Below are 26,759 nucleotides of genomic sequence, written 5' to 3'. Positions count from 1 at the left end.
GTTAAGATTTGAAAATGACTGTAGATGTTTGAATATTTCTTACCTGACTTTCTTGCCCTGCTCAGTCAGTGACTTGACGAGATCAGCAATAGGATACTGAGCTTTCGCTGCACACAGCCCATAACCTGAAGTAAAAGACACAGCAATTAAAATGAGGAACAAACCTAAACTGACATGCAAAAACCAGTCGCCTAGGAAACTCAATTTGGGAAAACTCTAATGAACTCTGCATGAACCAGACACATTTTTATATTTTTAGTAATCATAGCTCATCTTTTTTCAAAATGTGTCATGTGAATTGATTTTACCTCAATAAATAATCCCGACTTATAAACAATAGAAAAAATCTGTTTTGAAAAGTAAGGCAAACAAGAGACCTGCTGCCACACATTTGTTATTCACAGATGAAATAATTCAAACTTGAATGACCTGCAGGATTATAAACAAACAGAAAAACAAGAGGAGGAAATTGCTTCATGTTGAAATACATCTTTGATTAATCTAGAAGGCGGTGCTAGAATTTGTAATAATATTTCACAAAAGTGTTTATTTTTACACCCTTGGTGTAGTTTGAAAGCAGCATAGAATTAACTGAACTTGGATCGGAAAAAGTACTGTGCCACAAAGACTTACTGATGCCATCAATAACCAATTTAGAAGTTACAGTAAGGAAAAAACTAATGTAAATTCCTCATGTCAGTCATTTTAAAGCCTCAGTTACTGCTGACACCTTTTGATAGGCTTGTCACAACAGCCTTCATATCCTCCTGCTTAAACAAGCCATGGTGCATGCCGGCTAACCCTCCTCACTTCTAATGATTTCTTTACAGCTCTTTTTTTTAAACAAAAAGACATTTCTCCTTTGGAAAACAGCCATGGTTGGCTGACTTCAAGCTTAAACAGAAAAGTCTTAAATGTTTTCACAGATGTCAATCAACTAAACTAACTATGACTACTTAAATTAAACGAAAACGGAAACAAGGCCATTGCTTACTCAGTGTAAAGACTGAGCAGTAAAGGGAACCCCATTCAAAATGGACAGACAACGGAGGTTGATGGATGGATTTAGCAGCGAATGAGTGGAGAAAATTTAAGTGGGTTCAATTATGTGTTATTTAGCAGTCCAGTACTTCAATGTCAGTTAGGTCCATCAACAATTAACCCATCAAGTTCAGTCAGAAATCTTGGTGTAATTTTTGATGACCAACTGACTTTCAAAAAACACTTTGCAAAAAATGCTAGATCTTGCAGGTTTGCATTTCACAACATGGGAAAGATCAGGCCCTTTCTAACGGAGCATGCTGCACAACTTCTTGTCCAGGCCCTCATCATTTCTAGGCTGGATTACTGCAATTCTCTTCAAGCTGGACTTCCATCACGCAGTCAAACCTTTACAAACAATTCAGAATGCAGTGGCATGACTGGTCTTTAACGAGTCCAAGTCACACCTATATTTGTGCTCATCTCCATTAATGAGAGTTGAATATTTAATGTAAATATTTACTAGAGATCGACCGATGTGGGTTTTTCTATAGCCGTCAGCCGATGGCCGATATGTGCTGGTTTAATTACGATTTTTTCTAGACCTACATTATATTTATATTTTGACCTCACTATTCGGGTCCTTAAACTTATGAACTTAAATTTTATAACCATTTGGTGCAAAAATTTCTCATCCCTTTGCGGCTCAAACCAATAGACCACAGTGCTCATGGTGGTCAGACCTTTGTTGTCAGTGAACATAGCACTTTCTCAGACATCTTGTCAGTGGCTTAACAGGCAACGGTCAAGAGAGAAAAATTTGGATGCCTCAGAGCCTGTTGGACAGCCATTTGTTTTAAATAAAAGGGTCCGTCTCTGTTGTGCTTGGCCCTGCAATCTTGTTTACTCTGCGCTGTTTGCTATCATTTCTCCTTTTCTTTCTGTTCATATTCCCACATCTTACCGCTCATCTTTTCCACTGTCCTGTTGCCTCTTCTCGACCTGCTGTCAGACCATAAAACAACTATAAAACAGTGCGTTGCGGAGAACAAAGCAGCATGAAAGTCGCTGCCATTGCTAAAAGACATTACGGAGGCCCCTGCTAAGAACCAGCCACAGAAAAATATTTAAGTCTGACTAAATATTTATTTGCCAACTGAACTTGTATTAAAAGGTAAACACAGTTAAAGTTCATCCGACACATCCTGTATCTGGGCAAAGAAACGTGGCACGACCCTGCCAGAAGAGAAAACCTGACATCACCCTCCTCACACGAACAATGCCACGGGAGGCCAACCGCAAAAAAAAAAAAAACAAGCAGAGGAGAAGTTGAGCCCAAACAGACAGATAAAAAGTGCACACGAATGGGTCTATGGCTTCAAAAAACAAGTTAGACTTCAAGACCACCTTAGAACAAGCCCCAGCAGGCCTCAGGGTGCATTCTGGGGGGTTTATCCCACACAGGAGGGGTCAGAAAATTACCAGTGATGTAATGGGTGTGAAGAGAGGTTGCTTTAACAGACATAACATAAAGGATCGTTTGAAGTCGCTGATGGTTTGCTCCAGATCTAGTTGAAACGAAGTTTCAGATGTGCAAGGCTACAAAGGGCCTCCATTACCTGGAACGATGATGATATTCTGAGCCTCCCTGATTATCTCCACCGACTGATCCACGTTGACCTCAGTGTGGGTACCTGTGATCTCCATGGGCTTGCCTGTGCCGGTGGATGAGGTGCCGTAGCCACCCAGAATGACGTTTGCCAGTGAGCGGTTCATGGCCTAGCGAGAAAAAAATAAAATAAATACCCAGAGTTTGGAAATCAGGATTGCAGATTACGAAGTCCACCTCTCAGCAAAGTAAAAAAAGACTGCGTCAAGAAAATGTGTCTCTATACAACATTTAGACATTATTTATAGGATATTAAGCAAGTCAGCCAGACAGCCAAAATGACTCAAGTGCAATTTGCATGAGAAGGAAAAATAAAAGTGGATACATGTAAAATAATACCATTTGACTAAACTAAACTTACAATTTTTAACTAAACCATGATGTTGAATTCTCAAGTCCCACTGTGGTACAAGTGATGGGAGTCATTATAACAGGAACATCCAGTCTTTGATGGTTTCCACAAAATATTAAGCAGCACAGTTGTTTAATAAGAAATGTTTCTTGAGCACAAAATCTGTATATTGGAATGATTTCTGGAGGATCATGAGAAGTCTGGAATAATGGCTGCTGAAAATTCAGCCTCGCTTGACAGAAATAAATGAAAACTGCAAAGTTATTTTAAAAGTGTACTACCAATGTCACAATATTTGCTGTACTGCTGATAAAATAAACTCAAAATCTGGTAGACTGGTAGTGTACATTCATATATACACATTTAAAATTTAATTTGTGTGCGTGTGTGTTTTTTTCATTAAAATAATACATACTCTTTGAATTAATATTTAGAATTCATGGGCTGGAAAAAACATTGCCACTGTTAGTTTCTAAGACAAATGACAACCACAATTTCTAGACTACCATAAACCATTCCAAATACAATGAGCACAAAACTACTTCATAAAAGAGGTGAACTTACCACACACATGATGTAGGAGAGGATGGCTCCAGAAGAGCCAATGAGGGCACCCACAATAGTCAGCAAGTTGTTATTGAGCAGGAAGCCTTCAGCACACAGGGCCCAGCCAGAATAGCTGTTTAGCACGGTGATCACCACGGGCATGTCAGCCCCTCCGATGGCAGCTGTCAGGGTCAGGCCCTACAAAGAAAATGAAAAGCGAGGTCAGAAAGCGGGTCAGAGAGAGAAAAAAAGAGTGGAGATCAAAGGTTACGGTAATGACAAGTGAGCAAAGCACAACAGTAACTCAATTCCATCATTTAAAGAAAGTCCACTAAAAGGAAAAATCACAAGCCTGAGGTATGAGCATTGTACACATGGTTCATTTTTATAAAACGAGTGTGTTCATTTACACACTGGGTGATGATGCAAACAGGAAATGTGATATAGTGCACGCCAGAGCAACATATTTCAACACAGATTTGGTTGCAATGGGCTTCAATTAAGGCGTTTGTCAAAACACAGTATTCGTTTCACTCGTCCGTGATATCATCCCTGTATTATTAAACAATGTACTTTCCTTCAGGGAACAGGCCTAAACAAAGCCAGCTACCATGCATCATGTAAAAAAATACCTACGAACAAGCAGAAAGACGGACACTTTAAGAATAATCACTGTAAAAAGAGCCAGACACCATACTGCAGGTGACTGTTTATCTTTATGGAGGTAATAGGATCTATGCAATATAAAAAATGTCGACTTCCTGATTGACAAATTATGAAAGCCCCATGACGCCAATGTTTACCAGAACTCCAAAAGCCTTCCCTTGGAATTTTCATGATATGTCATCATATGGTGGTGTGGTCTTATGGATTATATAAAATAAATAAATATAACTAAAGCCAAAGGGATTTGGGTTTCATGAGCTGCATTTACCCATGTCATGCTGTTCTTAAAATATATATACAGTATATATGTGTGCGTGTATACACACACACACACACACACACACACACACACACACATATACAACAGACTCCCTCAAAACAATTTAGCTGCGTAATTTCACCGAAAAATGCATAAGAAAAAGGACTTCAAACCATACACATTTAAAAACTTATTATATTATTGATAATTTATTAAATTATTGATAAATTATTACTTTTTTCAAATGATTTTATATACATCACAATAGAACAAAATAATAAAAAAACAAACAATCAAAAATAAACTGACAAAAACAAAACGGCAAACAAAAAACACCACATCTAAACCACCGAAAAACACTCAAATTAATAAAAGATAATCTGTCCAAAAAAAATATAATACAATTTTGCAGGATTGTGAATCCCTTACCATGACGGCAGAGAGTGCAGACACAGAGCCCAGGCAGGTCAGGCCAGTGGTATAGCTGGGATCCAGCATGTAGGGGATCATGCCGCCCACACTGGCTGCCATGAGAGTGGCATTCAGTGCATGACGACCAGGAAGCATAAGGGGAGCGGAGTTCAGGAGACCTGCACGAGGAAAAAGTCAAGTGAGGAGAGCAACACAAAAAGTGGGTTAGCACGTACAACGGACACCATGTGCTCTTTGGGAATACGATGAGCGAAATAAAATTAGGGTAAGAACTTCTTGGAAACGAGAAACTTCCTTGAAAAAAAAAAAAAGTTAACAACATGACATGCAGTTGTGTAAGTGCACTTTAGGCAGCTGCTAGCGCTCTGTAAACTATAATAATATGTACAAGACATATCATCAGTGCAAGACAAGTATGTGTACAGGAAAAATTCAGTAGGTGTTGTGCTGCGTAACAAGTTAGCGAAACCGTTGGACTGGGCGATTATGTACAGTACTCTACACTGACTCCAATTTTAGGCTGAAAGAAAAACTCACAAGGATACAAATGAGACTTCTAATCTGCTTTATCAGTTTAGGACTGCAGGCTTCAGAGCATTGGTAGTGGTGGAGGAATGGGAAAGCTCCTGAAGATAATGCGTTCCAGCTTTGAGGGACAAGTGGAAAATGACTGGGGGGCGGAGGGACTAATCAGTGCCAAATTCTGAGAGGTTCCGCCTGGCCAAGCTTTAAACATGAGGCATGTGTGGCACCGGTGGGCCTGTGAGTTAACAAACAAAGCCGCACCAGACAAGGAGGACCTAGATCCATGACATTAAGATTTCTAACAGGGCTGCACGATAAATATAAATGAAACTAAACCACAATAACCCTAGTGCAAGGCCTTGATTTCAATAATTAAAAACAGGTGCATCTCAAAATTTGAATATCATGGAAAAGGTTTTCATTTATTGTAATTGAATTAAAGAAAGCAGACTTTCTTATATTTTAGATTCATTGCACACAAATTGAAATATTTCAAGAGGTTTCTTATTTTTTATTTTATATTCTAATGGTTACGAATTACAGCTTAGGAAATTACAAAATTCAGTATCTCAAAAATCTCTTTATTAGTTTATAAATACTGGGTACCTCTTGGGTTAGTTTAGAACATGCAACCACAATAATGGAAAAAACTACTGACTTGACAGTTGTCCAGAAGACAATCATCAACATCCTCCACAAAGAGGGTAACAGAAGTTCATTGCTGAAAGGACTGGCTGTTCACAGAGTGCTGTATCAAAATATATTCATAGAAAGTTGACTGAAAGGAAAAAGCGTGGTAGGAAAAGGTGCACACGCAACAGAGATGACCACAGCCTTGGGAAGATTGTCAGGAAAATCTGAGTCAAGAACTTAGGAGAGCTTCACAAGAAGTGGACAGAAGCCGGAATCAGTACTTCAAGAGTCACCACACTCTGACATCTTCAGGAAAATGGCTACAGCTGTCACATTCATAGAACCAGGCCACCCCTGAACCAGAAAAAAACCTGTCATAAATTAAAGTAAATTTAGCATTTCATTTGGAACTCAAGGTCTGGAGTGGCACAGAATCCAAGCTGACTGAAGTCCAGTGTGAAGTTTCTGAAGTCACAGTGATGATTTGGGCTGCCGTGACATCTGCTGGTGTTGGTCCATTGTGTTATATCAAGTCCAAAGTCAACGCAGCCATCTACCAGGTGATTTTGGAGCACTTTATGCTTCCATCTGCTGACAAGCTTTATGGAGATGCTGATTTCATTTTGCAGCAGGACTTTAGCACCTGCCCACTGTGCCAAAACCACTTCGAAGCGGTTTGCTGACCATGATATTACTGTGCTTGATTGGCCATCCAACATGCCTGACCTGAATCTCAGAGAAACTATGAGGTATTGTGAAGAGGACGATAAGTAACATCTGACAAAATACAGAGGAGCTGAAGACCGCTATCAAAGAAACCTGGGCTTCAATAACACCTCAGAAGTGCTACGGGCTGATCGCCTCCATGCCACACCGCACTGAGATCATTTTTGGGAGATATTGAACATTCGGTTTTGCAAATCTTTTTTAATTGATCTTTGAGAAAATATTCAAATTTGAGATACTGAATTTTTAATTCTTAATTCATAATAATCTGAATTAAAACAATACTCTATAAATATTTCAATTTGTGTGCAATGGAATTAGAATGTAATAAAGTTAGCTTTTTTTTTAATGACAAAAAATAAAAACATTTCCATGATATTCTAATTTTTTGAGATGCACCTGTATATATCTGAGAGTCAAGCGTGGGACGGTTTTCTTATACAGGTGATCAGCTCATGATCCGGTATTTTTTAGTATCTCAGAGCAGTTCAGTTCGCAGTAAACTTGCCAAAACTTGTCAAAAGAGAAGTTAAGGGCTCACTACTTTTCCACCAAAATAAAAACTCAGTGGTTTAACTTTTGAAAGTGAACAAACAATTGTACAGAAAAATTAAACCTTATTACTATTAAACATGCTTGACTTGGAAAGTATGTATAACAGTAATTAATATTTAATATGAAACAAGAATATTTCATTTCATATTTGCATTTAATAATAATAATTATTATTATTATTGTAATTATTATTATTATTATTATTGTGATATAATAAATTGGGTTTTTCAGTCAAATGGTGCAAACAAAACTGGAATTTTACCAGAAAAGCAACAAGATTTGTTTTTCCCTACAAAAAAGAAGGGAAAAAAAGTATTGAGAGAACTGTTTAAAACAGACACAAAACAGAAAGAGTGTTTCGGTTTGCCCAAAAATGAAATTATGTCACCATTTTACTAATTTTGTTCCAAAACCTGAATGGATTGTGATGCCAAAAGATGATACGGGTCTTATTGACTTTCATTGTATGGATAAAAGCTGTTCTTTAAATATCTCCTTATGTATTCCACAAAAAAGGTCAGTTATACTGGTTTGAAACATCAAGGTGACGGAATAATCATCTTCGGTTGAACTGTCGGTCACACTTTAGTACAAGGTCCAATTCTCACAATGACTCTCCATGACTCAATGACTCTTCTCACCATTAACTATGACTTTTGCTTCAAATTACCTAATTTGCTCCTAATTAATAGATAGTTAGGTAGTTGTTAAGTTTAGATATTGGGCGGATATGATTAGGGATGTACAATATAGAAATGCAGAATATGTGCTTTATTAGTGCTAATAAACAGCCAATATGTTTATAACAGGCATACTAATAAGCAACTAGTTAATAGTGAGAATTGGTGCCTATACTAAAGTGTTACTGAACTATCCCTTTAATTGTTATTATAGAACCAAACAAGCAGGACCTTGAAGTTTGCCATAAGCCACCAGAGATCCGCTGAAGGTGACTCCACCGATGTAGGTCCCCAGGTAGGCCACGATCTTAGTGAGGTTTGCCGCAGGATCGGTTGCGAAGTGTGGATACTCCACCATGTACTCTGCCACACAGGTGAGCACAGCCGCCAAACCCACCAGACTGTGGAAAGCGGCGACAAGCTGCGGCAGGTCCGAGATCTGGATCTTCTTGGCGATGGTCAGACCTGCGAACAACAAAGGGGAACTCAGGCCTGCTGGTAAACGGGTCACATCCGATGAAGTGGTGCGTGTGTGTGTTGATGTGAATCTGGAGCGCAGGTTGGGGGAAGGGGGTGTGGGGGGCATGTTTGGGGCGGGCTGAGTCCTCAGGGTGGAAGCATCTGGAATCAAGCAGACTTCTGGTTTGAGCTGGGGCTGGTCGGGATGGTTTAAAACTACATTCCAGCAGGTTTCCAGGAATAATTAGCAACTTAGATTAGAAATGACTGGCTACAAAGCGTGATACCGTGCTGTGTGACTCACGCGACCTGATGACCATTACCTGGTTTTGCGGGGAAATCACAAGGTTATTTACCATTTACATTCACACACTTGGAGGTTCAAAGGCCACTGACTAAAGAAGAAATGCACACAGACACACAAGTGTACTCACCAGCAGTGCCACCCACCGCCATGGCCGCGCTCATCTGTGCTATGAGCTCAGGAGAAGGTTTCAGCGCTCCGAAAGTGGCAGCAATCCCACCGGCCACTCCAATCATGCCCAAAGCGTTACCGAGACGGGCCGTGGACTGGGTGGACAGACCCGCAAGAGCCCCCACGCAGCATAACCCGGATCCCAAGTACATCATCTACACACAAAGAGAAGGTTTACAGGAAGTGAGGAAAGAAATCCTGTAGAATTCATTTCTCTGTAGAACAACTACAGTATATAACTAGATTTTCACAGTGGCCAGGAAGTTACTATGGTGTGCCGAGCTGAACTTATATTGCTACACATCTTTGATATTCTGGTCACAAGATTTCGTCCCTCCTTCAACCAGTGTTTTTTTAGTGTGTGTGTATATAATACAAAAAAACGTGTCAAAAAATGTGTGTATAAATATTATAAACTACAAGATACAGTTTATTTAGTATTATTTATGAGTTTGTCATTATTATTATTGTTAACAGGCATAATGTATGAATTTTAACTATTGTTATTAACCATTTAAAAATAAAAGATTTAATTGCATTTATTTTATTTTAACTTAAAATAATTTTAATAAGTAATTTTAATACTTCAATGTAAATGTGTGCAAGTTTGAAAAGTCTAAGTTCAAACCAAACACTTTAAGAAGTTGCATGATTTGAGGAAAAATCCATCGTCTATAGTTCAAATGGTGCAGGACAATTGCAATAAACTAATAAAGTAATGCACTCTTACCTGTTCAATGTTGTAGCCGCTTTGAAGAGCCACCCCATAACCTCCAACAAACAAACCAGCAGGAAGAAGATACAAGTAGTTGTACTCTGGAGGATCAGTGGGCCGCTTGAACATGTCCAACATCCTCTGAGTAACCAAGAAACCCCCTGATCAAAAAATAAATAAATATTCGTATAAACACAAGACAATATAGTCAATGTTACATTTGTATACCAAGCTTAATTTTTCCCAGCATTCATTTGAAATTAATATCAATAAATATAATTACTGACTTGATATAAACCATATTTTTTAAACATCAAGTTAAATGTGTAAAATGTCCTAATTGAGTTGCAGAAGGATGCCATTAAGAATGGCGGTAGTCACTCATCTGCTGCTCATTAGCGAAGTATTTTTTAAACAGCCATGTGATTGCATTTACATTCATTTTCCTGGCTTACACCGTCCTAGCTAAGCAACTTACTAGGACGATTACCAAACCAAAGCTTTTCATCCGAAACTCAGACAGTATCCAGTTTCACTCAAACCTTAGTGACCTGTTCCTCTGAGGATCCTGGTCAAATTTTTCAACTCCGAAAGAAATGCACTTAGACGGTTGAACACAATGTATACAGCATTAGAAAGAACGTTCCGTTTTTCCCACAATTAAATGTGAAGGATTCCCAGACATTATAGTAAGGGCCAAAGAATAAAATATGTTTTCATTCCTGTCATTAATGGAGCAGGTTCACCATAAATTCCTTGTCTTTTATTGAAATTAAATTGGAAAGGGCAATTGTTATTTTTTCCCTGCATGCACTTGTAACAATAAAAACGGTCGAAAAGAGGATAGGAAAAAGCGACCAGAATGTCCATATTTCTAACTCTAAGGTTTATGGGTAATGGGACTGCGGGAGGAATCGCCGTGTATGAGGAATGGAAATAACAAAAAAACCATCTTTCAACCAAAATTAAACACCTGCCTTCTGAGAAGATAAATATATAAATTCAGACACTTTATGTGCGCTGGAACACATCTCAAAAAGATGTTATTGTAGCATGATGAAAAACTGCTTTAAAAGCCTAGTAGCATGCCATTAAATCACTAACACACCCTCTGACTAGGACTGGCGTCTTGGCCAACCGTACCAAGACGTAGAATGGAGGGGTCATTGGATTCAGGATGGCATTTTGGCCAACTGCCCACTCCAAGCCATTTTTCCCCCTTAATGACCCTGTTGGTTGGTTTTGAACGGAGCCCGATTTATGACATGACCAAGGCTCTTTGAAGCAAAACTGCCACGCTGACATTTCCTGCTTCAGGTGTGAGGTTTAACGGGACTAAACTATTCCACCTGGAAGGAACGGAATACGCCGCTCTTCTCACGAACACAAGATGCAGGGCAGCCAGGGTGCAGCAAACGGCCCGAGTGCACTGCCCTCGCATCTGTAATCTTACTCGACTTTCAGCCTCTGAGATTTTAGCAATGTTTTATCGTGCCTTTCGCTGTAGGGCAGGTACAGATTGTGTGTTCAGAGCACTCACCAGCGATGTTGACAGAGGAGATGAAAGCAGCCAGTACGGCCAGGGTCTCGGCCGTGCAGCTAGGAAGTAATCCACCACCCATGAGGGAGAGCCCACCAACAGCAGTCAAACCTGAAAACACACGGCAGACATGTTATTAGAAAAAAAAATTTTTTGTTTAAAATACATTTTGTAATATTTTAATTAAAAGAAAAATGCTTTCAATTCAGATAATGTAGTTCTTGAAATTAAATAATCTTAATTTAAAATACATCAAATTTATTTAAATATGAATTAAATTTAATTATATTTAATTTTTGCCTTAAATTGAGTTAAATTGCCTTAAATTTCTTAAAATTGGGTGCAGATAACAGCTACTAAACTACAGAGATATTTGCAATATACATTGACTGCAATAAATAGCATTCCATGGGATACACCACTAATTTTGAATGTGTAAAAAAATAAAAAATTATACAGCACGAATTTTGAAATGGCATGAAGAAAAAAAATGTAGTTTAATATGATTAAATTCATTTTTTCAAAAAAATTGTAAGAAATATTTCAATATTGAAATAGTTAATTTATATATATATATATATATTTATATATATATATATATATATATATATATATATATATATATATATATATATATATATATATATATATATATATATATATATATATATATATATATTTATTTATTAACAATGCAGATGCTGATAGCAGCTGCTACACTTTATTAACAAAAGTTTTTGCATTTCATCAGAATTTGAGCCAGATGTAATTATTACATCCATGCTAACTAATAAAGCATATATGGATAAACAATCACTCCCCCCCCACCTCTAATAAAGCACCATTCCACTAGAAATCTTACATAAAATGCTTGAGCTTGGGCACTCAGTGCTCAAAACAAGTCGTTTGTAACTCATTTTGATCGGGAATTAAAGAGGACAACACTGGCATCCCCAAGGGAAATCTGATAACCATCACCTCTTTAATCGTTTTCAAATGCTTCTGCGGCATCGACTCGACTGACCAAACCTGAGGTGGCCCTGATAGTTAGCGGTATCTTAAGTCAATGGAGTGTGTAACTGTTGGTAAGCATTTCCTCTCACTTTGTAATTCTGAAGTAACAATTGATCACAGACCAGCTCACAGGCCAAGAGCACGCTACCACAACACTGCAGGAAACGCAACAGACGATTTGTAAACCTATGCAGGCACGAACTGCCACACACACACACACAAAGACATGCAAAAGTCTGGATATCTGTAAAATAAAACCCTTGGATGAATATGAAAGATGCCGGAGTCTGCTTGAAATCCACAAATGGATTGCTGTTGTTCTAATGGCTGGATAATATTTCGGACTTTCTGTGATCATGGAGAATAAAGCGACAAGATGTTTGGCTGATTTAAGCAATGACACATTCATTAGGTCACCTCCACGTCACCCAAATGGACCCAAAACCAAAATCTAATAGCCCAAGTTCATCAGTAAACATTCCTTGGACCAGGTGACGTTCAAACGTTGATATCAAGCAATGCGGGGTCATTCTGATTCACCAGTTTCAGGTAGATTAAAGAGCAAGAGAGGAACTCTACTCCACCAGGAGCAAAGGAGTAACTTTACGCTTCTGGAAAAGTTCTCCCACACTTTCAATGAGAAAGAAAAATTCCACATTAGTGGCTTAACGTCTCGGTCACTTTTGTGAAAGCTTCATTACTTCTGGCACCGAAAGAAGCGAATTCCAACTCGCTCACATTTCCAGGCCGGTGAAAGACACAGTTCAGTAAGTGTCAAATATGGAACACCTCATACTCAACTACGACAAAGAAAAGCAAGAGACGGTCTCTAAAAGACTAATAAAGTAATTCACAGGAAGTGTGCAGTAGGTCGAGGCAAACTAATTGCTTCAGTTGATTCCCCACACTCTTGATGTCAAGTTTATAGCTCGCTTGACATAAAGGACTCTTTAATGCAGACCACCAAGGACTCGGTGGTGTTAAAAACAATGAAACCTTTCCTGGTTTCTCAGCCTGCTGAGAGAAACGAAAAAAAGCTTAATGAAGCACAGAAGCATCCTTGATCTGCCTGGCTGATGACGGTGTGGCCTTCTGAAGGCCGCTGAACCCTGGGACCTTGAGTCTAGACTAATGAAGAGCTGAATTCGGCACTTAACGGGTGGGCTACGTTGGCCCATCACAGACTCTAACTCAAGGGCTGGATTAGTGACCCATTAAAGCAAGTGGGTAATTCACACCCACTTGACAGCCCTCCGTGGCTAAAGGGCAAACCCAGATGAAGAAAAAAACACTTTGATGACCAGTGCTTGAAAAAAATGTTTGATCCTGCAACAGAAATTTAAATAGATAGAAAGATAGATAGATACTATAGATAGATAGATAAAAAAAATGAGCCCATTTAAAAGTTTACATACTGTACCCTTGAATCTTAATACTGTGTGTAATTTCCTGGGTGATCCACAACTGTTTTTATATTTTGTGATAATTGTTCTTGAGTCTCTTGTTTGTCCTGAGCAGTTCTTCAGAAACATCCTCCAACTCCTGCACATTCTTTGGTTTTCCACCAACACCTGCATATTTGAACCCTTTCCAAAAGTGAAACTAGGATTTTGAGATCCATATTTTCACACTGAGGACAACTGAGGGTCTCATATACAACTATTACAAAGGGTGAAAACATTTACTGATGCTCAAGAATACAACAAAATGCATCAAGAGCAGGGGGATGCAAGTTGAGCTATTACTTTCACTTTGGTTGTGCATTTTGATTTACTAACTTACCAGAAATGGCATTTGTTACGGACATAAGTGGGGAGTGGAGAGCAGGAGTGACGCCCCATACGGTGTGGTATCCCACGATTCCTGCCAGGCCAAAGGTTGTAACCATCTGAGGGAAAGCAGCGTTGGGAGCACACAACCCCAGACCGATCGCTGAAGCCAGACCTGAGTAGAAATAAGATGTCAAACGTTATAGGTTTGTTTTTCAGTAAAGGTAATTTTGACCGCTTGACTGCACAGACAAATCAGCCGAGTGCCAGGGGCAATGGGTCCTGTTTATACATCCCATAATCCTCTCAAAACATCAACATTGCTGTGGGTCATGTACACTTGCCACCTCAACTCTAATAGAGGGAACATTTGCTCTCTGACTCATAAAATTTTTAAATGTTACATTTTGAAAGTTAAAAATATAAGAGTCCCATAACTACTTTTTGGTAAATGTAGAAGATTTTATAGTTGGTTTATTTTAGTGCTGTCAAACGATTAATCACGATTTTTTTTCGTTTACATAAAATGTGTCTGTACATAGTGTATAATATATTATATATACACACACACACACATACATATACATATACATATATATATATATATATATATTAGTGCTGTCAAAATTAGCGCGTTAACGCATTCGATTAATTTGAAATATTTAACGCGTTAAAATAAAATAACGCAATTAACGCGGTTGCAGTTTTTTTTTATTTCCAGTTGTGGCCTATGTATGTTCAACGTGCAAAGAAATATGGATAAGACCAAGGAAGGACTTTTAGACGGAAAGTTTCAGTATAAAACTCTGCCGGATTACTCTTCAGTCTGCCACAAGAAACATTATGACTGTATGACTGTAACAGTGCGTAAATCAGACCTTTCTGTAACGCTAACGTTAATAAGCTTAAACGAAAATAAAGAAATAATTGTGTAGCGGAGTATTTTTTGTACACAGTGCCGCGAACTGTCAATCACTCCTGTGCGCGTGCATCACTGTCCTCCTCAGCTGCAGCAACTTGCGCTCTCTCTCTTCATCAAGCTTTAAAACAAAAAGGGGACAAAAAGATCATATTGTCTTTGTGCATAGGCTAGAGATTAACTAGATAAATGAATATCTAAATTTGTGCCTTGCCGTCTACGGTATTTTTTTAGAACTTAGAAAAAAGATGCTGCAGCCAATGAACAGCCAGCGGGAGCTGCAGGACGACTCAACCTCCGCAGACAGTTTTTAATGTTTATCAGACAATAAATACTCAAGATTTTGCTTTAGTATAACTCACAACGAGTTTCACATACCTTCTCCGGCCACGTTGAGTTGTTGACACTTAACAGTGGGAAAAGCGACACATGCGCTATTCACTTGTATAACTTAAAGGTGAATGGGTAATGTAGTTTCTGCTCTGGGTGGGATGAATTAGGAAGCTTGCATTGTGAAGGGCGCTCTGAAAATCGGCAGTGCAGGTAAAAGATTAAAACCTCTATTAAAACAGATGTCCAAATGAGCGTACCGGTACGCTACAAGCACGTTCTGGGCGCACGGAGAGGTGGCGGTAAGCTCAAGAGCTATATTTGGAAGTGGCAGTACTGAGTACAGGTGCATACTGGCCCACTTAAAGCACTGGCAATGACTATACTTTGGAATTTTTTTGCAGTCCACTTAGAATTCAACATGGAAATCATTTTTGTTTTTTATTGGCATTGATTGTTTTGAAATTCAAATGGTACTTACATGCCTGTGTTTTTATTTCTGTAATAAATATGGCTTTCAAGCCAACAGTTAATTTGGAGGATATTGATGGTTTATTGCAGGTATGTTGTTTACATGAGAAAATTTGTGTTACAAGTTAAACAAAAAATCCAATAAACAATCATATTTTGAATTTAAATAGTTTCTTGGTCTTGAGTTTACATTAATTATTTACATTTTACATTTACATATCCAAAAAGTTTCAGTCTTTTAATTGCGATTAATCGCGATTAATTTTAAAAAATTGTGCGATTAATTAGTTAATTTTTTTTAATCGATTGACAGCACTAATATATATATATATATATATATATACACAAAAAAACATGCATGTATTTAAGAAAATGGTATGTATATATATATGTATATATATATATATATATATATATATATATATATATATATATATATATATATATATATATATATATATATATATATATATTAAATATTTGTGTAATATAAAATAAGAACAAATGTATATACACATGTAAATATTTTCAAAATTGATACTGTATGTGTGTATTTATATATACATAATATACACAACACATACATATGTAGAGTTTGGTTCCAAAACGAAATAAAAAGTACATTTTTAATTTTACACAAAATGCGATATTAGCAGAGTCATGTTTTCCCCCTATTTCTTCCAAGCCGTGACAAATGTCAGCATCCCTTTTTGCAGTATATATGCTTAACCAATAACAGCGCACCATTCCACGCACTATAAACGGTAACAACCAATCACAGCCCACAATTCCACGCACTATAGACAGTAAAGGCGGCGCTTTGAGTACACCCGGTGTCATGAGGCATCCTAGTTTTCCTCATCTACTTTGTACTTTGTGATTAACAAACAAGGGCTGCATGATAAATTGCATGTGATTGACATCTGCATCTCTGCAGTAAAGCCGGTTCTGTGATTAATAGTACCGGTAAAACTCCATCACGTGCTTTCAGATGGAAATTATTCAGACGCTTTTAATACACCGAGACGTACATCACTGACAAGCTACACTATATCGTATTCAAGATGAATTGCATTTAATTATGGACACGATATTGCATAAATTGTCAGTGTTAGTGTTTTTATTAATGCCATTTATTTTTTTGTTAATACAGCACATAGCACTAGTCAATTAAATTAATGTTACATCTTAAAGATGAATGCACTTTTGGAAGTTGAATGTAAGGGAAATGTAATTTTGGAATTTCTGTGGTCTAATGTGATATTGTTCGTGTTCACGACGAAATTTAATTTTAATCGCTGCAATTAATTTATAGCATTAACAAGATGACCCCTTGAATTAATTTTGGAGGCGATGACTGGTTTTCATCTTGCCACTTTCTTCGTAAATAAAACAAATTTTTAGTCATATTAATCTAAATGGATTTATTGCGTTTTGGAACCAAATTCTTCATATTATGTAAACAAAAACTTATTTTTTTATGCGATTAATCTTGATTAATCATTTGGTAGCACTCATTTATAAATGAATAAATAACAAATACTTTATATTTATTTTTATATTATCATGTCATAAATTATTATTGCCAGTGGTCTTAATAATAGGCCTTTTGGTTTTACAAACTCACAGACCAGCCATTTGCCATTTGTGAGTAAGAAAACATCAACACCATGCCATGACAGACATACACAGCAGGAGGGAAGGAGCAACACAACTACCATTTTATCATCCCAGGTTCCTGGCATTCAGATGCCAGAACGGGCCAAGATGATGTGGAAAACAAAACAGCTTTTGCCGCAATTAGGTGACCAATCGTGATTTAAAAAGGCAGTGATTTCGGCCTTCCGAGCAAGTCAGGATTCCCTGTACCTAAGCTCATACAGATACAGGAAAACCATGAAAGGGCAGGAAGATCTCATTTGCATGTTTGTTTATCAGCCGGTGTTTATTTACGTGCGAGTTGTATTTGTGGCTTGTCTGAGTGAGGAAGTGAGCGCTTTGATGTGAAGCCAAAGTTGCCTCTCCTCACACAAGTGGTCCTCAGGCGTCTGCAACCAATAGAATTCATTTGTGTGCCGTTTAGTTAAGCAGGGCTTTGGAGTCTAATCACATCTTGGGACAAAGCGGCCAAACAGGGGAGCTGCTATTTTTGGAATTTCTTAGCAATGCAGATTGTTAAGTGGATAAAAGGAAGAAAATAAAAATCGGATTAAGCTCAAAGGCAATAAAGGGGGGCTGCTTGAAATGTACACAGCAACCTTATTAACATAGTTCAGTGTCAGGGACCACCAATGCAGTGGTGTCCTTCTCTTAAAACACACAGGGAGCTGCTTTCATATTAACCCCAGGGGGGACCAGGAAAGATCCGGTGGGAAGAGGAAGACAGGGAGGGCAGCCGGACTGTGATTTACCTCCACTGTAGATCCCAGCCGTGGTGAGGGTGGCTCTAAAGGGCGAGATGGCAGCTGCCTTTTCCTTCTCCAGCTCCTGGACACTCTTTTGTTTTGGAGGTGCTGCCACTGGGACGTTGTTAGGTTGTGGTGCAGGGAAAAGCACTTTTCCGTCCTGCAGCCAGACAGACAGAGAAAGAGCCAGAATTCAAGTAACACCACAACTCAACTCCTTTAAAACTAAATGAGTGCCATAGAGATACTGAGTCATAAATTTCAAACGGTTCACATCCTTTAGCTCAGGGGTGTCAAACTCATTTTAGGTCAACAGCCAGACTGGATAAAACATCATCTTATGCAGGCCAAACTTTAGTATTTTTTAAACTTTAGTGTTTCCATGGAGAGAACACGCACGACAAGTCCACAAAACAACTTTGATGCTTAGGTCACCAATATTATGGTATTCCAAAATGGATTAAATTTACTCGTTTCAGTTACACATACACGACCAATATGAAATGTTAATATTATGTTATTTATTTTAATATTTGTCCTTATACCAGTCAATGCCAAATCTCAAAGGGATACGTCACCTTGTCCAACTTTGCACACATACAATTTCTATAAACAGTTTTTTTTTTTAAAAGCTTGATTTTGCTAGATATTTGAGTGTGACATTTTGCATATACTTGAAGGAAATGTTTTACTGATTTAGGATGTAACCTATAACATGCAACACAATTAAGATTGTTTATATGTCCTCTGAAAAAAATTAAAATTAAATAAAATGTACCTGCATAACTACTGAACCTCGGATGACGTGGTCCATTGTGCCGTAATCAAACTCGTTTTTGACGTCAAAATGAAAAACTTCCTTGTCCGGGCTGATGGCACGGATGAGTTTGATGATGTTGTTCGAGTATAATGTGCTGGCCTGAGTCGGGAGGCGACTGGGAAGATCAGTGTAACCAACGTGGATCACACCCTACAGGAAAGTACAGAAACACATTTAAAGAAACAAGACAGACAAACATGTGAATATACACCACATTCAAAAGATTTCGGCTGGTAAGATTTTTTCAGCTTTTGCACAGCTCTAACAATGCCAAGATTTGGATGAAAAATTCAGCCAAATGCAAAGTAAATTAAAACGTTGTACTTTTTTTTTTTTTCTTTGTTTATATAGCCCCCCCCAGTTACACACACATTTTGGCTGTTATGCATGTTTTGTTGACCTTGATTATTTTGCATTTAATTTGTCACCTATAAATATCTGTTTGCATAAAAAAATTAAATGTCTTCATGTCACTTGATAAGTCTAAATACATTAACTCTGAATAAAACAAATAATAAAAAATGCCTTATTGACCCCTGAATGTTCCTGGCAAACACATGCGAGGCCTCCAAGTTGTTGTTCTCCAGCAGTGTACTCACTTTGTGAACGGAGAGTTCTCCAGGAACCGTGGTCTCAATGTTGCCCCCAGCTTCTGCAGCCAGGTCCACCACCACTGAACCATCTTTCATGGTCTCCACCATTTCCTTAGTAATCAGCACAGGGGCCTTCCGACCTGCATAATAATTTCAGCACAGTGAGACTGGTAAACCAAAACCATGACTGATATGCATTTAATAAGACTCCTCTGATGTGCCTTTTATCCGTGCAACCTAATATACTGATAAGCCGTTTTGCGGCTTGTTGGTTTTAAAAGAAAAACGCTATTCTGATAAAAGTGGAATGGACTGCATGCATCTGACCAATCTGAGCGTGCTGAAAACTGCCAGGTATTTAGTGTACAAAAGTCTAACCGGTGGCTCCATGGCTTCAGGGATGGAAATAAAATAACATTGGAGTGACACCAGGAGTGTGCACAAGCATGCAAGAGTCACAGGAACTGACTTCAAATGCCAGCGGTACCGGACAAGCAACACAAACTGGAAAAAACTGCCAATCTACAGCAAGAACGACACAAAACAACCCTTATGTAATTCAGGAAACTTCAAGAACATTCTGTTATAGACGCCTGATTATTATTAGCTTTCAGTCATGAAGACTAAGACAAGACATGCTTCAAATTAACTTGAAGCAGATCTGTTAAATCGGTAATTATGCTGCATGTAATTAGTTATGTCGGGTAATCCGTTTCTCTTTTCAAATTCCAGCAAAAGTCATGCAAGTATCAACTAAAGGATCCTGAGATAATCAAGGATCACCGTTACAAAAAAATCTTCAACTGTAAACTTAAATTTGACATTTTTTTGTTTTGTTTTAATCAATCATTTTTTTCTCAAGTTCATCATGACTAGAGACCGACAAGCTCCAAAATGGACAAGAAAGCACGATAAAAAAATTTTTTTTCCTATCTTCACTTATGAATAATAGTCTGATCGATTAATTAATAAATAAATAAATAAATAAACAAACAGACAGACAACCTTTATTTTATAATCCCATATTGCCAGCGGTGATTTACCTCTGCTTCTATGATGCAGGTTAGACATCAATAACAGGTTGGAAATAATATTTCATTGTGGAGAAAACAGTAAAGGTGAAATGAAGGAAATTAGTCGATTTTGACTATAAAGCTTTCATAAACCCTTCACAAGGCTTAAAATATAGCCAATACAGAGATATATGGATTAATTAAATATGCTTTTTGGGCCTACTGAACTTATGATCACTAAAAAAAAAAAAAAAAGGATTCTTGCATTTCAAAGAAAGAAAATAAAAAAAACAGCACATTGGTTTGTAACAACATAACGCTGAATAAATAAAGAGTAAAATCTAAATTTCTGGCTGAACTCTTCCTTTAAAAAGTCAAATGGAAAAATAAGAGCATGTGCAAACACCCCAAGACTTATTACCTGCAAGAGTACATGCCAAAGCATGAGGCATGAGATGAGAAAAATAAAAAATAAAAATAAAATAATAAAAAAGGAGGATGAGAAGGACAGGGAGGTGTGTGTACCAGGGATAAGCGCAGTAGTGATAATGATGTCAACATCCAAACACTGCTTGGCAAACAGCTTCATCTCTGCCTCGATGAACTCCTTGGACATCTCCTTAGCGTAACCGCCCTGGCCTTCTCCTGACTCCTTCATGTCCACCTCCAGGGGCTCGGCACCCAGGGACTTGAACTGCTCCAGTGCGGCCTCTCTGGAAGAAGAGGACAAGACTAATGCACCACTGCCACCGAGAGGAAGCTCACAGAACTGACGCTGATGGAATCCCTCAAACAGATGACATTTCAAAGCAAAGGAAGGATGTGAATCCTAACTAAATCCTCCAAACTTGGCTCACACTGTCAAATCCTAATCTTAAATCATAGTAAAATGTAGCCTTGTTTTTTTTTTTTTATCTTTACTTTTCAAACCATTTTGGCAGGATTAGCTGTGACATCACGGTTTTATTGCACAAGACCTTTTTATGTCCTTGTTTTTGGAAAAAACGTGAAAAAAAAAGAACTTTCAGATAAAACAAACATCATAAATCTAAACTAGAGCAGAACAGTGACTCAAAACTCAAATTTATAAATACTGACAAAAATGGAAATAAAAGAGCATCTGTCAGATAAAAAAAAAAGCGAGGAAAATACACAATATTTAGCTGCAAGCGAGAATCATCAGGGTCAATTAATGGAAAAAGGAACAAATGTTATAACTCACATTTGGCAATTGTGATAAAAGTTGTGGTAAACTATGAACACAACTCAATGTGGTTCTAAGGATGTTATGGCGCCCCCTAGCAACACAAATGACTAACAACATTTGTAAATCGGTCTCTCCTGTGTCCTCGAACACTTGAACATCATGTTAATTAGACAAATAACAATTGATTAGAGATAGAAAAGAAAATGGAAACAAACAAACAAAAACAAAAAAACTAACTAGAGTGGAGATTTTTATGATGCCACCTACATACAGTATACACACTTCATTCAAAAGTTTGGGATCAGTAAGATCTGTTTTTTTTAAAGAAGATTGTGCTCATTAAGGCTGTAGCTATTTGATCAAAAATAAAGAAACTAGAATTTTGTGAAATTATTGCAATTTAAAATAACAGTTGTCCATTTTAATATACTTAAATTATATATCATTTATTCTTGTGAAGCAAAGTTGAATCATTACTTTAGTCTTCAGTGTCACAGGATGCTTCAGAAATCAGTCTAATATGCCGATTAATTATTAGTGTTGGAAACAGCTGTGCTGCTTTTTTTGGGGACCTGTGAATCTTTAAGGATTCTTTGACAAACGTTAAAAGTGTTTATTATTTATTTTTTTACCATTCAAAAGTTTGGAGTCAGTATATCTTTTCTTTTTAAAAAAATTACAAAATTTATTCAGCAAGGATATGTTAAATGGATAAAAAGTGATAGTAAACACCTATATTGTTAGAAAAGATTCCCATTTTGCGAAAATTACTGTTATTTTTTTCTGATTTATTAAATCAAAAAAAAAAAAAAAAGTATCACAGATTCCAAAAAAAATAAAAAAATAAATATTAATAACACTAATAATAAATCAGGATATTAGAATGATTTCTAAAGGGTCATGTGACACTGAAGACTTGATTAATGGCTGATGACAATTCAGCGCTGCATCACAGAAATAAATTACATTTGAAAGTATATTAAAATAGGAAACTAGTATTAGAAAGTGCTATAATGTTTCACTATATCACAGTTTTTTTTGTGCTGTATTGTTAAATCAAATAAATACAACCTTTATGAGCATAAGAAACTTAAAAAACATAAATCTTACTGTTGCCAAACTTCTGAAGGGCAGTTTACGCTATACAAAAAAATAAGGGGTCAAAAAGTTTTTTTTTATGTGTTTGCGTATAGTTAAAAAACGTTCTGCTCAATTATTACAACTTAAAACAACTAACCTATTTTAATATATTATAAAATAGTTTAAAAACATATTCCTGTGATGGTAAAGCTGGATTTTCAGCAGTCAAACGTCAGTCTTCAGTGTCACATGATCCTTCAGAAATCATTCTTATATGCTGATCTGGTGCTCAAGAAACATTTCACATCATCATTACCAAAAACATTTGTGTTACTTAATATTTTTGTGGAATTGACTGCATCCTTGCTGAATGAAAGTATTAGTTTCTTTCAAAAGAACAACCACCTTGAATAACTATAAGTTGTATGACTTTTCACCTGGTGTCAAAGCCCCTGACAATGGCACCCATAGCACGGGCAGAGCCAGCAGCGGCCAGCCCAGCCACTCCACCTCCGATTATCAACACCTGCCAAAGAGAACAGCCTTTTTACAATTCAAACTCTGAAATAAACAGAAAAATCTCATTTGGGAAGGTATGAACACAGTGCTAATATCTTCATCCAAGACCTAATGTGAGAAGTGTACGGCAATGAATCAAGCAAACTCAAATAAAAACCACTCCAGACGCGTGTGCGGTTATGCCAAGCATACCTTAGCAGGAGGAACCTTCCCCGCGGCTGTGATCTGACCAGTAAAGAAGCGGCCAAAGTTGTTGGCTGCCAGGACCACGGCTTTATAACTGCCAAGAAAAACAGATGGACATCAGTCACAGCTGCTGATGAGGCAGGAATCAAGACACTTCACGCTGGCCACAAATCTCACATTTGTTGACAATAATGACATTCAAGATTTAGGTAAACGGGTCACGGCACACTTGCCTGTGAACTCTGTTTATTTGTCTTGTATTTCCCATTAAACATGATAAGAATAAATGTAAAAAAATATAAAAGAATAAATTTAGGCAAGACAACACAGGTGAATATGGTCATTTTATAAACTTACTCCAAATGACTACAGGACATTACATTCTATATTAAAAGTTTTATTATTAGATCTTAAATATCTTTAAATATGCAAATAAGGAATTATCTAATTTAAATAAAAACACAAAAACTTAATGTGAAATGCCATGTTCAAAATAATTTTATTTCTACAAATTTGTGCTAAAGGTTTACAGGCAGGAATTGGATCCTTTCTAGGAAAAAAAAATAAAATAAAATAATTTTAACAAATAAAATTGCCTTTAAAGCAATTTTTTGTTATTCAAAAATCTACGTACGTAAAAAGAAAGTGTAATGTGGATATTTTGTATGTTTTACTAATCAGAAAAATAATAAAATAATAAAATTAAATAGCCTTTAAAGAATGTATTGTAATTGAATTGTACATTAGTAAATTGATCAAGCGTAATGAAATGTGCATTTTAGATGTTTTATTAATCCAATAAAGAATAAAATCAATAAATAAATAAAAGTTTAAAAAGTAAAATAAATAACCTTTATAGCAATGTTTTATTTAATTCTACATGCGTAACTAGATCAAGTGTGATGAAATGTGTATTTTGGATGTATTAAACTAGTCTGAAAGAAGTCATGTTTTGGAATCAAAATTGCCCAAAAACCTAAAAACTGACCAGTGCAAAAACAATGGTTTTGTCTGAAGAGTCTTGCCTTAAATTAAAAATAAGCACTATTATTAGTCATTATCTTCATTATTAAACACAATAGACTGCCTTACCCAGCAATGTTTGCCATGGAACTGAGGGCATCATAACCCTGAGCAATAGTAACACGGGGCACCTGGTCCATGGCCAGGACGGTGGCTTTGCACTGGGACAAGCGGTCCATCAGCTCAGGGTTCTGAGCGGGATAGATGAAACTGACGAGAGTGGCTCCTTTACTCATGAGGTCGGCCTCATGAACTCCCAGAGCGGAGTTCAACATGGGGGCACGCACCTGTGGCGAACGGCCGGAGAGAATGAGTGCTGATGATGACACATTAAGTGAAGGTAACACATTAATCTAACAGTACCTTAAGCAGAACATCCGATGCAAAGACATCTTTGGCATCCTTGATGGCGGCTCCTGCTTTTGTATACATGTCATCTGAGAACTTGGCAGACTCTCCTGCACCAGACTCCACCACCACATTAAAGCCCTGCTTGATGAGAGCTTCCACTCCGGCTGGAGAGATGGCCACTCGACGCTCATTCTGAAAGATTTCCTTGGGAACGCCGACAGTCAGCTGTTTGTATGGAATGCCTGAAGGAAGTAACAGAGAATTACGGAATCAAGAAGAGTCTGGAGAGGAACATATTAAGTGTGTGTGTCAAATGTACAATGCAACTGTCTTTGAAATGAATGGGAATGATAACAAATAGCTTTGAAAGTATTATGAAACATACTGGTATTTATTTCATGCTTTAGACTTAAAACTTAGTTCATCAAATAAGTTGTTACAATTGGTAGACAAAAATAATAAATCACATTTTATTTTAAAATAAATTCATTATAAATAAATGCTATTTTATTTATATGGACATAAGTTAATTCATTATAACAATTATCATACAAAGATTGTATTTATTTTTGATATTTTACTTAAATTAGATAAGGATACATTAATTTAGTAGATTTAAATCTAAAGTATTTAACACTATTTTGTATTTTTTTCACATTCATACATTATACACACTATACACATTTTTGTAACAAATAGATGCATTTTATTCTGAATTGTATTAGTGTTACGTAAGAACACATTTTGCAACAGTTTTCATTTAAAATGTAATTTTATAAGCCATAAAATGTACAAATTCTTTAGAATAAAAATTCAGAAAATTGGATATTCTTATTCCAAAATTACAACACTAGCAGCAACTAACTTGTGATTCTTTAAAATGTTCACCTTTCTAATCATCTACAAGAAACTTGCCTCAGAAACAAAGTGAAGTGTGAAAAGCTGCTCTCATAGCCAGTATCTCATAAGAACATTTCTAACCGTGCAGACTCTCCATTTTCAACTCAAGAATAGGTCAAAGAGAAAAGCAGTACAATAAAGATAAGAGTCAGACTAACAACTGGTGCAGCAGTTCATAAAGACCAAAGGGCAGTTTAAAAGAAATGTGTAATGGTCTTTAGGTCCATGAGGTCTCTGAAAGACTCTTCTAAGTGTATTTTTACAGTAAGACAAGTCTTTTGGACTTTGCAACAGCTCCAATTTTGCAGTCAATTTCAAAAATATAACTGAGAATTCAAGCTGTAACACAGAGTACGGATGGGTTTTAGGACGTGTAATAAAGTAAATCAAGTTTAATTTTTATGCACAGCTTCACTTTATGTGTTTTGGTCTGTAAAAGATGTGCAAACAACATGTGGTCTAGACAGGCTGAATATGCATCAAGAAGTCATCCAAGTCATGTTCTGCTGTTGATAGCAAGAGTTTGCTTGTGGAAAATTCCACCACAGGCCTGATCTATAGATAACAACAACATAAGCTCACGGGAATCACTGCCCGGAGGCAGACACATTGAACCACAAAGAGCAAAGACAACTCCAAAAGTATTTGGACACTTCAGCCATGTGTAAATATGAAAAAAAAATAATTAATGTCACTGCATTGGATATCAACTGGTGATATTGTGTATTACAAAATTTTGATTTCCTTTTGCTTTCTTGGAAACCTGCATTACTGTGATGTTTTGTTATCAAATGCAATTCAATTTATAGTTGCTAAATATGTTTTGAGGCCACTTTATGTCACCAGGTTCAAGTTTTACATTGCTTATTTAAAACTACTTGATTAAAAACAAGAGGACAACTTAAGGGTTTTGCTTTCTGGCATATGCAAGGGCAACTTTGTTGTG

At 37.0% G+C, this 26,759-nt stretch overlaps 1 protein-coding gene across 3 annotated transcripts in view; it reads right to left on the bottom strand.

Moving 5' to 3' along the window:
- LOC127986647 (NAD(P) transhydrogenase, mitochondrial) overlaps positions 1-26,759 on the bottom strand; it is a 38,900-nt gene that overhangs the window by 8,359 nt on the left and 3,782 nt on the right. For all 3 annotated transcript variants that reach the window (XM_052588968.1, XM_052588966.1, XM_052588967.1), the window contains 17 exons: positions 24,926-25,155; positions 24,632-24,849; positions 23,546-23,633; positions 23,272-23,360; positions 21,073-21,260; positions 19,541-19,674; positions 18,900-19,091; positions 18,128-18,281; positions 14,010-14,171; positions 11,214-11,324; positions 9,689-9,834; positions 8,918-9,113; positions 8,256-8,489; positions 4,903-5,063; positions 3,567-3,746; positions 2,601-2,760; positions 44-125 (listed from right to left, as the gene is read on the bottom strand). In XM_052588968.1, coding sequence (XP_052444928.1) covers positions 44-125; positions 2,601-2,760; positions 3,567-3,746; positions 4,903-5,063; positions 8,256-8,489; positions 8,918-9,113; positions 9,689-9,834; positions 11,214-11,324; positions 14,010-14,171; positions 18,128-18,281; positions 18,900-19,091; positions 19,541-19,674; positions 21,073-21,260; positions 23,272-23,360; positions 23,546-23,633; positions 24,632-24,849; positions 24,926-25,155 — 2,725 coding nt within the window. The remainder of the gene's footprint in view (positions 1-43; positions 126-2,600; positions 2,761-3,566; positions 3,747-4,902; positions 5,064-8,255; positions 8,490-8,917; positions 9,114-9,688; positions 9,835-11,213; positions 11,325-14,009; positions 14,172-18,127; positions 18,282-18,899; positions 19,092-19,540; positions 19,675-21,072; positions 21,261-23,271; positions 23,361-23,545; positions 23,634-24,631; positions 24,850-24,925; positions 25,156-26,759) is intronic.

Source organism: Carassius gibelio, chromosome B21 (assembly GCF_023724105.1).
Source record: "Carassius gibelio isolate Cgi1373 ecotype wild population from Czech Republic chromosome B21, carGib1.2-hapl.c, whole genome shotgun sequence".
NCBI lineage: Eukaryota > Metazoa > Chordata > Actinopteri > Cypriniformes > Cyprinidae > Carassius > Carassius gibelio.
The sequence above is the reverse complement of the archived record's forward strand: the minus strand, read 5'-3'. Positions and strand labels throughout refer to the sequence as shown.